General features: G+C 39.0%; 1 protein-coding gene across 1 annotated transcript in view; it reads left to right on the top strand.

Moving 5' to 3' along the window:
- Nucleotides 1-12,714, top strand: part of lrp1bb (low density lipoprotein receptor-related protein 1Bb) — a 394,708-nt gene that overhangs the window by 244,598 nt on the left and 137,396 nt on the right. Inside the window, exon 32 of the mRNA XM_036139564.1 lies at nt 8,008-8,157. Coding sequence (XP_035995457.1) covers nt 8,008-8,157 — 150 coding nt within the window. The remainder of the gene's footprint in view (nt 1-8,007; nt 8,158-12,714) is intronic.

Here is a 12,714-nt window from a genome sequence, read left to right as displayed (position 1 = left end):
GCCTCGACCGACTGGGGTTACAGAAGACAGAGCAGAGACACAACAAGAGAGACAAAAAAGCACAGAAGCACACATTGATCCGGTAATCTGTTCTACATTAGATGGTAGTAGCGGGTGAGCCGTCTTCTCTGGATGATGTCACAGTTAACAGAACGCCAGACCAGGTGTACCTACTATGAAGAGAAAAGAGAGAGAACAGAAAGTTAAAGCAGAAATGACAACACATAATGCATAATTGAAGAACAGTAGAACTCAATAGAGTGAGAAAATTAGATCCTGATATACTCCAGTAGCCTAAGCCTATAGCAGTAAAACTATAAAGGTAGCTGAGAGTAACATGAGCCACTAGTTATAATTTTTGTCAAAAAGAAAAGTTTTAAGCCTAGTCTTAAAAGTAGACAGGGTGTCTGCCTCACGGACCAAAACTGGGAGTTGGTTCCACAGGAGAGGAGCCTGATAGCTAAAGGATCTGCCTCCCATTCTACTTTTAGAGACTCTAGGAACCACCAGCAGACCTGCAGTCTGAGAGCGAAGTGCTCTGTTAGGAACATACGGGGTAATCAGAGCTCTGATATATGATGGAGTTTGATTATTAAGGGCTTTATACGTTAGAAGAAGAATTTTAAATTCTATTCTTGATTTAACAGGAAGCCAATGAAGGGAAGCTAAAATTGGAGAAATATGATCCCTCTTTTTGATTTTCATCAGAACTCTTGCTGCAGCATTTTGGATCAGCTGAAGGCTTTGAACTGCATTTTGTGGACTTCCTGATAGTAAAGAATTACAATAGTCCAGCCTTGAAGTAACAAATGCATGGACCAGTTTTTCAGCATCGCTCCTGGACAGAATGTTTCTAATTTTGGCGATATTCCGGAGGTGAAAAAAGGAAACTCTGGAAACCTGTTTAATATGGGATTTAAATGACATGTCTGGGTCAAAAATAACACCAAGATTTTTTACTTTATTACCAGGGGCCAGGTTAATGCCACCCAGATTAAGTGATTGGTTAAGAAGTTTATTTTTTGAGGACTCTGGCCCAAAGATTACAACTTCGGTCTTGTCAGAATTTAGATGCAGGAAATTTAAAGTCATCCAGCTTTTGATGTCATCAAGACATGACTGCAGTCGAAGTAATTGATTGGATTCATCAGGATTTATGGATAAATATAGCTGAGTATCATCAGCATAACAGTGGAAATTAATCCCATGCTGTCTGATAATTTTGCCTATCGGAAGCATATATATAGTAAAGAGAATTGGTCCAAGGACTGAACCCTGTGGTACTCCACAGGTGACCCTAGAGTTTGAGGAAGATTTATTATTAACATGAACAAATTGGAATCTGTCTGACAGATAAGATTTAAACCAGCCTAATGCTTTCCCCTTAATCCCTACAGTATGTTCAAGTCATTGTAGGAGAATATTGTGATCAACTGTATCAAACGCAGCACTGAGATCTAACAGGACAAGTATAGACACAAGTCCATTATCTGAGGCCATGAGAATATCATTAGTGACCTTCACCAGAGCTGTTTCAGTGCTATGATGAGCTCTGAAGCCTGACTGAAACTCCTCAAGTAGGTCATTACTTTGTAAATGTTCACAAAGTTGATTAGCAACTACTTTCTCAAAAATTTTAGATAAGAAAAGAAGATTAGATATAGGTCTGTAATTTACTAACTCATCTTGATCAAGAGAAGGTTTCTTAAGTAAAGGTTTAATAACAGCTACTTTCAAAACCTGTGGTACATATCCATTTACTAAGGATAGATTAATCATGTCTACAATAGTGCCACTGATCAAAGGGAATATGTCCTTAAACAACTTGGTTGGGATTGGGTCTAACATACAGGTAGAAGGTTTAGATGAAGCTAAAATTTTAGATAGCTCAGAAAGCTCTACTGCTTCTAAACAGTTCAAACACTGCGCAGATTCTAAAGATTCCTCCAATGCTGCCTCACTTACTGAGGACGAGGTAATCATGTTTGGGAGGATGCCAATTATTTTATTTTTAATGGCATCAATTTTATTTATGAAGAATCCCATAAAATCATTACTACTAAGAGCTAACGGAATGGATGGATCAACAGAGCTGTGGCTCTGGGTAAGTTTGGCAACTGTACTAAAGAGAAATCTAGGATTATTTTTATTCTCTTCAATTAATGATGAAAAATATGCTGCTCTAACTCTGCGGAGGGTCTTGTTATACAACAATAGTCTGTCCCTCCAGATTAAGTAGGATTCCTCTTGGTGTGTAGAGCGCCATTTTCTTTCCAATTTCCTAACATTGTGCTTCAAGGAACGCAGCTCTGAATTAAACCAAGGAGCCAGCTTCCTGTGAATAATCACCTTCTTTTTCAAGGGAGCTACATTGTCTAATGCAGAACGCAATGAGGAAGTCAGATTGTTAGCAAAGGTATCGATTTGTGAATGGGAAGAAACAGCAATGCTGCCATCTACAGGGCATTTCTGCAATACTGAGGATATTAAAAAGGGGACAGACTCTTTAAGTTTTGATACAGCATTATCCGATAAAAATCTACTATAATGGAACCCTCTTTTGGGGGTGGAGAACTCAGTTAGATTAAACTCAAATGTTATTAAAAAATTATCAGACAGGACAGGGTTGTGAGAGAATACTGTTAATTCTTCACAATCAATGCCATATGTCAGAACAAGGTCTAAAGTATGGAGCCGAGAGTGCGTCGGTTTATGCACATTTTGAGCAAAACCAATTGAATCTAGGATAGTTTTAAAGGCTACACTAAGGTTATCACATTCAGTGTCAACATGGATGTTAAAATCACCCACTATAATAACCTTATCAGTATTTAACACCAAATCAGATAAGGAATCTGACAACTCATCCAAAAACTGAGTGTAAGGGCCTGGTGGACGATACAAAACAACAAACAGAAGAGGTTTTATTGCTTTGCAGTTTGGATGAGGGAAACTGAGGGTTAAATGTTCAAAAGAACTGTAATTATTAGTTGGCCTGGGACTAATTAATAAATCAGACTGAAAGATAGTTGCCACTCCTCCTCCTCTTCCCACAGATCTGGGAATGTGGAAATTTGAATAACTGGAGGGGGTTGACTCATTTATACTAATGTAGTCCTCTTGTAGCCAGGTTTCTGTGAGACAAAACAAATCAATCTGATTATCAGAAATCAATTCATTAACTAACAAAGTCTTTGGAGGGAGAGACCTTATATTTAATAGACCACATTTTATTGTTTTATTTTTAGGTTCAAGGTGAACCGTATTGATTTTTATTAGGTTTTTATGATTTGTTCCTTTTAGATTAGTTTTGGCCGTGGGAAAGACACCGTCTCAATAGGATAATGGGTGGGTAACAGTACAGAAGCTGCAGAGAGGTGTGTTAAACTACGGCTCTGCTTCCTGGTCTGGACCCTGGGTTGTCAGCATTTAGGAGAACTAATAAATCCGGCCAGGTTCCTAGAAAGAAGAGCTGCACCCTCCAAAGTAGGATGGATGCCGTCTCTCCGGATCAGACCAGGTTTTCCCCAGAAAGTTCTCCAGTTATCAATGTAGCCCACGTCGTTTTCTGGACACCACCTAGACAACCAGCGGTTGAATGATGACATGCGGCTAAACATGTCATCACTGGTCAGATCAGGCAGGGGACCAGAGAAAATTACAGAGTCCGACATAGTTTTAGCAAACTCACAAACCGAAGCAACACCAACTTTGGTGACATCTGATCGGCGTGACCGGGTGTCATTACCGCCAGCGTGAATAACAATTTTGCGGTATTTACGCTTATCCTTAGCCAGTAGTTTTAGGTAGGATTCTATGTCGCCTGTTCTGGCCCCTGGTAGGCATTTAACTATGGTCCCTGGTTTCTTTAGTGCCACATTTCTCATTATGGAGCTGCCAATAATTAAGGTCGGCTCCTCGGCGAGATTGTCGCTCAGAGGGGAAAATTTATTAGAAACGCAGATGGGTTGGTGGTGATCTGGGGTCTGTAATCTAGAGCTATGCTTCCTACGAACTGTCACCCAGCCAGCCTGGTTACCAGGCTGGCTGGGTGATACTGCTTTAGGTTCGCTACGTGAAGTTACTCTATGCGGCTCCGCGCTAGCAAAAGAGCGGCTATCAGCTGGTTTTTCAACAGCACGGAGCCGGGTCTCCAGGTCTGGACCCTGGGTTGTCAGCATTTAGGAGAACTAATAAATCCGGCCAGGTTCCTAGAAAGAAGAGCTGCACCCTCCAAAGTAGGATGGATGCCGTCTCTCCGGATCAGACCAGGTTTTCCCCAGAAAGTTCTCCAGTTATCAATGTAGCCCACGTCGTTTTCTGGACACCACCTAGACAACCAGCGGTTGAATGATGACATGCGGCTAAACATGTCATCACTGGTCAGATCAGGCAGGGGACCAGAGAAAATTACAGAGTCCGACATAGTTTTAGCAAACTCACAAACCGAAGCAACACCAACTTTGGTGACATCTGATCGGCGTGACCGGGTGTCATTACCGCCAGCGTGAATAACAATTTTGCGGTATTTACGCTTATCCTTAGCCAGTAGTTTTAGGTAGGATTCTATGTCGCCTGTTCTGGCCCCTGGTAGGCATTTAACTATGGTCCCTGGTTTCTTTAGTGCCACATTTCTCATTATGGAGCTGCCAATAATTAAGGTCGGCTCCTCGGCGAGATTGTCGCTCAGAGGGGAAAATTTATTAGAAACGCAGATGGGTTGGTGGTGATCTGGGGTCTGTAATCTAGAGCTATGCTTCCTACGAACTGTCACCCAGCCAGCCTGGTTACCAGGCTGGCTGGGTGCTACTGCTTTAGGTTCGCTACGTGAAGTTACTCTATGCGGCTCCGCGCTAGCAAAAGAGCGGCTATCAGCTGGTTTTTCAACAGCACGGAGCCGGGTCTCCAATTCTGACACCCTCGCCTCCAAAGCTACAAAAACACTACATTTATTACATGTACCATCATCACTAAAGGAGGCAGAGGAATAACTGAACATCTGACACAGAGAGCAGCAGATAGGAGACTTAGTCAGGGACGGAGAAGCCATTATGAGGCTAAGGCTTGACTAGCGCTAGGCTAACGCTAGGCTAAAGCTAGGCTAACGCCCTATTATCACGCCAAAGAACAAACCGTGTGAAACACGAGAAGTTCCCAAACGTGATGAGCAGCCACAGACAATGTTTTAAAAGTGCTTATGTTTGGAAACAGATGTTACAGCAAAGAGGTTTAAAGATAAAAAGCGACAGAGCCTGGAGCAAAGCTCCGTCGTTCACACAGCAACAACAAGTGACACAATACGCCTTACCGCAAACAGGAAGTCCGCGAGGCCATTCTTGTTTTGAAATACAATCGCAAACAGAGTCAGCCAATGACTGGAGCCGAACTCGGCTGACTTAAGGGCAGATAGGCAGAGACAATGATGCAAAATACATGCATGGCTGCAAACTTTGGGGTTAGATAAAGTAAATAAAAAAAAAATGCTAAGTATGTCAATGGATTATTATAATCTAAATCATCAATTAGCTCAAGGAATCATGGCTGACCTGGTGTGTTTGTTTGATGGTTTAATAGATTAGAGGATCTCTGTGTTTTTAAATAACTATTTATTTAGTGGGATATTCTTTTCTATAATATCAGAAGACCTGGGAAGTGCTGGTTACACTGTCTCGTTGATCTCTGTTGAAGGTGTAACATCACCCAGATCATTATTTTAATTGCATAATTTACGCCAGAGCCAGAAATGGTGGATATTGAATGAGATGCATTCCCAGCATCTCAAAATTATATGCAAATTCATGCTAATCACCATTTGTAAGAAATTAGTTACAGAACATAACGAGAAACAATTTGTACACTTAGGGTGTTTATTTTAGTGTTCATTTAGAAGTTGCCGTGTATTTCTAACTGAAATAACAGTGCGATGTGCTAACGTGTTGCCAGTCCACAGGGAGGATGCTTACTAAGGATTATTGCTCTAGTAATGTTTCATTTCAGATTTTATGGGAGAGTTTTGCTCTATAGGACTGTTACTATTAGAGAACAAAATCTTTGACTGTGAACTCTTTGTATCACGTAATCCATGGTTAAATTGGCAAATGCAAAAACAATCAGCTGGTCTACAACTTTAGTAGTTTCTGTTACATATGGCTCAAGGTCAAACTTTTCATTTGTCACACAGAGTAGCTTTGTCTCTGCTGCAATTCTTCATTCTCCCAGGTCTGTCAGCCGTAGAGATAGCAGGGTGCTCTGTATTTCATTGGTTTCATTTATGATTATGGGGTAGACCTGGGGACAAGAGTAAATTAATGATGCATTGTGACTGTGAATCTGCCAGACATAAATCCAACACATGGTGCGAGACAGAGAGATGTCCGGAGGTACACAATTGAAATTGCTTTCAGCTCCAAACATTAACAGGGATACTGTTTGGAAAAAAAAATAAAAAATCCATGAGCCGGCCAGGAAATGGATTGAAAAGCAGTCAGTTCTCATTCTTGTTCATTTTTCATGCCAGCTGGAGTTCTTTTTGAGAGATCCCCCACAAAGATGTGTGCGGAAACACAAACATTTTTATTAGTCATGCTCTAACCAGGTACATAGGAACAACAGAATGTAAAACATGCAGTTAATGCACCTTTGATTGCTACTACTGTACTGTTTGACTTCCTGTTTAGATTACCTAGTATAATATTTAGGGTTTTGCAAAAATATCCACACCCATTGCACATTTTTCACATGTTACTTCACTGTGTTTTATTTGGATGTTGTGTTAATGTGTTACACCAATTAACACATGAGGAAATTGGTACATGGTTTCCAAACTGCTTTACAAATAAATATTTGGAAAAAGCGCTGTGTATTTATATTCATCCCCTTTTAATCGCATAGTGCTTAATAAAAGCTATTGGATACAAGTGCTTTTAGAAGTCAGAGTTCCCCCGTGTGCAATTTAATCTCAGCATGAATACAACTGCTCTGTCAAGGCCTCAGAGGTTTGTTAGACAAAATTGATGAATAAAGATGGTAAGCGGATGCGAATATTTATCGAAACAATGTTCAGGCGATCATTTGACAATGATACATGGCTATATATATATATATATATATATATATATATATATATATATTGTATTGTAGTATTTTTATATTTATTATAATATTTTAGTTTCTCAGCAAAAGTTCCTTTCAATTTTTTGTAATGTTTATTTTTATATTAACCACCTGTGATGCGACATTTGTAAAACACCATTTCTTAACCAAGGACTGCAAATGGTGTGCTGCACTATGGACAACCCTGCCTTGGGATCAATGCAATTTTCTGTGTTTGAATGGCCCAGTCAAAATTAGAACCTAAATTCAATGGAGAATCTGAGGCTGGATTTGAAAATTAATGTTTGCAGGCTCAATCGTTCCAATACGATGGAGCGTGTGGTATCTTGTAAATAAAATTGGCAAAGGTTTTATGCTCTGGGTGTGAAAAGCTGTTTTTTTTTCTGCATTTGAAGGAGGTCTGTTACTAACTAAAGTGGATGTATCTTATACCTTTCACATTTGTGCTTCTAAAAAGGTTGACAGCTCATGCATCATTTTCCATCCACTTGACAATAAAAAAATAACTATTTTTGATCTATGACATAAAATCCCAATAAAATACTTTAGGTTTCTGGTTTTAATTTGAAAAATGTGGAAAAAGGTTTAAGGGTCTAAATATTGATACAATTTAATTCATTATTATTGTTGATGTCCTGGATAATTTCAAAATTCTATTTTGCATCAAAGACATATACATGACAGATGTAAAATAATAATAATAATAATAATAATACTTAATATTATTATTATCATTATTATTTTATTTATTTCCTATCATCCTGTTTGAAATGTTGACATTCTTTAGGGATACTGCAACTCTTTCTTCTTTCTGATGTCTATGGCTATGTCCCAGCAATTTGCAGTGCACTGATTGACAACTTAGTTTGCTCTCTCCACCTGTCCTTCTCCCAGGTCTCTCCATAGACTTCACTGCCAACAAGCTCTACTGGATAAGCTCGACCAACGGCACAATCAACAGGTGCAATCTTGACGGCAGTGGGCTAGAAGTGCTGGAGACTCTAAAGAGGGTCTTAGCCAAAGGCACGGCTCTGGCCGTAATGGGTGAGTGGAGCTCATGACAAGTCTATCAGATTGCCGCTGAGGATTATTCAGAAGGTATGAACAGATTAAATGTTTAACTAGATAAGTGGGTAGACTCGAGTCGTTTAGGGAGTCCTAGCAACAATTGTGCTTCACTTTATGCGAACTCGCCAGAGCTCAAGATAATTAAAACATATCACAGCAATGATTGATGATAGATATTCTCTCTCTTTCCATAATGAAAAGGTGGGGGATGTTAATTACGTGTTGATTCTTGCTATCATTGCTAAATCCAGTGTGTCACACTATCCATCAATTGATGGGTATATTAGAAACAGCTTAAATTGAACAGTTCTAGATCATTTGTCTTTGAAGGGTTTTTACAATGTGTTTTTCAGACATTTTATATTCATCAAATTACTCTGGGCAGCAGTAATATAAACATGCCTCCTAGGTGGGCATGCACATTTTCACAGATGAGGGATTAAAGCTGAGTTCAGACTGAAATTACATAACAACCTAACTTATAGTGATGGTCTGAGACTGACAGAAGCACCGTGAAACAGATCAAAGATAACACAACACCTGCTGTGTGAGGCTGATTGCTGCTGACCGGGTAAAATTAGCAAACGCTTTTTCTCAGAAATTGTGGTGTCCCGTCTATTACAGGCTAAAAAATATTGTGCTTTTTTATTCTACAAAACATTTAATTAACACATAACGAGGTGCACCCAAATTAAACGCAGGATTATGGAATAAAGTATCAGACCTGTACACAGTATGAAACAGTAGGAGTAAATATACAATATTCTTACAGTTAAGCCCAGAATCAGCTAAACTGGTAGCACAAGTTGTCTACACAGATCACACGTAGTGTTTTTGGTGAAATAACTGCTTCAGAAACACATTTCTTTTTTATACTTAAAATAAAACCTTCTCAGACACTAATCCAACCATGGCTTTTAAATATCAATTTCATACAAAATGTTTTGACTCTCAAAAGATAATAAACGAAATGTGAAATGTGAAAAACAAAACTATCAACTTTGAATACAAATAGATTTTCTATAAAGAGGTTGCAAAAAAGGGCTTATTGGAAGTCATTCATACTTTTCTCAAGAGTCAATGCAAAAATGTTCTTTATCAAAGTAATCAAACCAGTCTAGAATTTTTTACGAGCTTTTTACATGTTCCCACAAGTACTTCTGATAATGCAAGGCCTCCTTGCCATTATTTTAATCTTTAGCTCCCTCCACATATTGTGTTTGAAGTCAGCGCTCTGGCTGGATCTTGAAAATAAAAGATTACTTTCAATCTCAATCCAGCATATGAATACTTTTGCACTGAACTGTACATGAGATTTGATTTATGTATATGTCAACATGTAAAACTTTTCCTGTATGCCTAGATCTGCAAGTAAGGATATGTTTTTTTCTAGAAGGGAGCGCTCTGACAGAGGTTTCTATCTACATTTTTATGGAGAGATAGGATGTGATGACCATAATTTAAGATTATTTTGATCTAGGCCCCTTTTAGATCATAGTTCCACAATAAACACACAACCATAAAGCCTTTAAGATGAATCCGTTTGTCTTTTCACATTATAACCGACTTATTGATCTAACAAGATTATAAAGAGTGTGCTTTCCAGTCATGCAACTGGGATTAAGGAACCAAAGGCTGTTAGTGTGAAACTCACAGGATTCACCTGAGCAATATGTGCAAGATGTTCGTGAGGGATTTCATGTGATTTCCCCTGTCTGAGGGGAAATCCCTAAAGGGCTGAGCTCAGTGTCCATCCTCATGCAGGCTCTTCAGATGTATCCAGTCTTTTGAATACAAGCAAAATTGTGCTGCACCACCTTCAACGTGGCGTTATCTGCATCAGGTTCAGCTGATCAACATATTTCCCAGATCAGAAGACACGCTGCAGTTTTCTTTGGGAAACATCAAAGTGCTGAGCTGCAAGATAAGTCTGAGAAATGTAAGGAGTCAGAGATTTGCTAGTGTGTGGAGTCTGTTATAAAACAGGCATGGGTTGATATTCCATTAATGTGACATGATATCCCTGATTCAAAGTGCTATGATTTATGATATAAAAATATGTATTAACAAATCTTAAACAATTTCTGCAACATGACCTAATAGTTTTATTTAAAGCAGAATAAAAATATATTTGCTGGCAGTGGTAAGCCACACTGTAGCCACAGTTCCCTCAGGGAAGACTGACAGAAGCAGGGCCACATATAAATGGTACCGATGGGCTCTTTGACCACCAGTATTGTCTTGCCCAAGGATACGACAACTAAGACGGACAGAGTGGGGGTTTGAACTGGCAATCTGTCGATTACAGGAAGAACTCCGTAGCCTCCTGCACCTCTGCCGCCCAAAATGTCAATGTAATAATGTTATCTATAACATTTATCATGTTGATACATAAACTTAATAAATACATTTAAAAGCAGTTTTCCTATGTGTGCTCTGCAGAATACTATCCATTTTTACTATTATATTCTGTATAAATGTACACAGTATACCAAGGTGGTATTAGCTAATTATCTTATGGAGTAGCAAGATTGCAATCAGCTGTTTAACAAACAGTCTTAAAATATTATCTCATTAAGAATAATTGGTGCTGATCGTTCAGTTTCATACCATAACTTTCCTTGTTTGTTGCATGCACACAGCAAAGGGTAGGAGAGGGATGGTGCTGAGCTACTTGGTGCTCTATATGGTCTAAGACAACTCTGGTCTCTGTGGCCCTTTCTCTGGCAGATCTTGAAAGGATTTTTAACCATGAGAACCGCAGTAGCTTTTCTGCGGTTCTGAAACTGTAACAGTATAAAACATCGTCATACCGTAGTATTGATATCTTGATACCAATACCACGCTGAGAGGCTTGATGGTGGCAGGATCATGCTGTGGGGATCTTTAGCTATGGTGGGGTTGTTGGCCAGTTGTTTACTGGAAGATAATTGGATTTAACGCAAAAGTCTTAAGATAATAAAATATATGCAGATGAGCAAAGCATGATGGTGAATGAGTTGTTGCTCTATATATAATTTCTGTAGCTGCCTCATTTTTGAATGCAAGGCTTAAAGAGTGGTGGCAAAACATGTTGAAGGCTTTATTGAGGAAAAACACCTTCCGGTCTTGTGGAATTAAATCTTTGTCTTTACTGCTTTCAGCGGCCTCCTTCTTGAAGACACTATGTAATGATTTCTTTTGAATACTTACCATACACCTTACTTCAATCTTTTGATTTAGAGGATCAGTCTTCCTTACTTAAACCAAGGTAAATTGCAACTGCGCACAAAGGTAAGTGAGTTTTGCAGAGAATTGCATTAACCACTTAGTCCTGGAAAAGTCTACAAAGTAAAAACAGACACCGTAAATTGCGCTTACACAAGAAAAAACATGACCTCAATGTCAAAGGCTCATTGAAACGAACACCTACAACACTGCCGAGATAATTCAATTTTACACTCAGATGGATCTAACCAAGTGTAATTTTCAACATGGCAACGGTTTCTTTGGAAGCACTCCATGTTTGTAGACTTCTGACCTTCTCAGCATGTCATACAGCTTGTCTTGGCAAGCTAAATGAAATCTCATCTCATCGGGAGACATCCAAATTCTCAAGATTTCAGCAACGTGGAAGTCATTTACACACAATCCGCCTGTCCACGTATCTGTATGTCTGTCTATCCATCTATAAATAATAAAAGCGTGTTGTCAGGCTGATGCTTTGTGTTTCGCCGTTGTGTGCTATCAAACTTGACAGGCCCTTGCTTCCTGTGTGGAGGGTAACTGTCAGTATGGGCAGACAGCATTAATTACAGTCTTACGGCATAACAGCAGTGGCAGAACTGAATTCCGCTCATTTATTAGGTGGTAGCAGCCTCCAACAATAAAAACAAAAACAGATCTGTTAGTTCATTTTTATGAGCATTATTTACACTTAAGACTTGAGAGCAAAGGACCTTCGAGACTTCATTATTGCATTTCACAAATCAGAGGGAGAATGTGAGGTGACAGAGACTAATGGCGTGGTTCCCTCACAGAAGCAGGTACAGCAAAACACTGGAATGATGTCCGCAGGTCTCCATCAATCACAATTAATGACTAATTTTACCTATGTTAGGGAAACCAAAGAGTCTTTGTATCAGCACTGCACAGTTTTAATGTAATAAAAAATACACACATTTCTCAGGGTTTTATTGCTACCAGCAAAAACATATACAGAAGGTTTCACATTTAATTATTTTTAACCAAATTGAATCACTTTTAAAAACAACTGAAATAGTACTGGGATTAAATAATTGGATTCTCCCAGCCAGAACAGATGGTAAGTTTTCACATATTTCCTTTACACTGATAATTTATGCAAATTCTACTTTCCATTAAATTATTTATATACCTGTGTTATTTTTTTCTTCAGTTGGGTAGTCAGCTGTGGTATAGGCCAATGGGTGGCAATAGTTCCCACCACTTTAATTATCACTTTGAGTTTTAGATGCCCCACAGATCAGGGACAAGTAGAAACATTACCTCATCGTCTAGATTGAGAAATATTAT

The sequence above is a fragment of the Fundulus heteroclitus genome, chromosome 7, assembly GCF_011125445.2.
Source record: "Fundulus heteroclitus isolate FHET01 chromosome 7, MU-UCD_Fhet_4.1, whole genome shotgun sequence".
In the NCBI taxonomy this organism is placed as follows: Eukaryota; Metazoa; Chordata; class Actinopteri; order Cyprinodontiformes; family Fundulidae; genus Fundulus; species Fundulus heteroclitus.
Note: the sequence above shows the minus strand (reverse complement) of the source record. Positions and strands in the feature narration are given on the sequence as shown.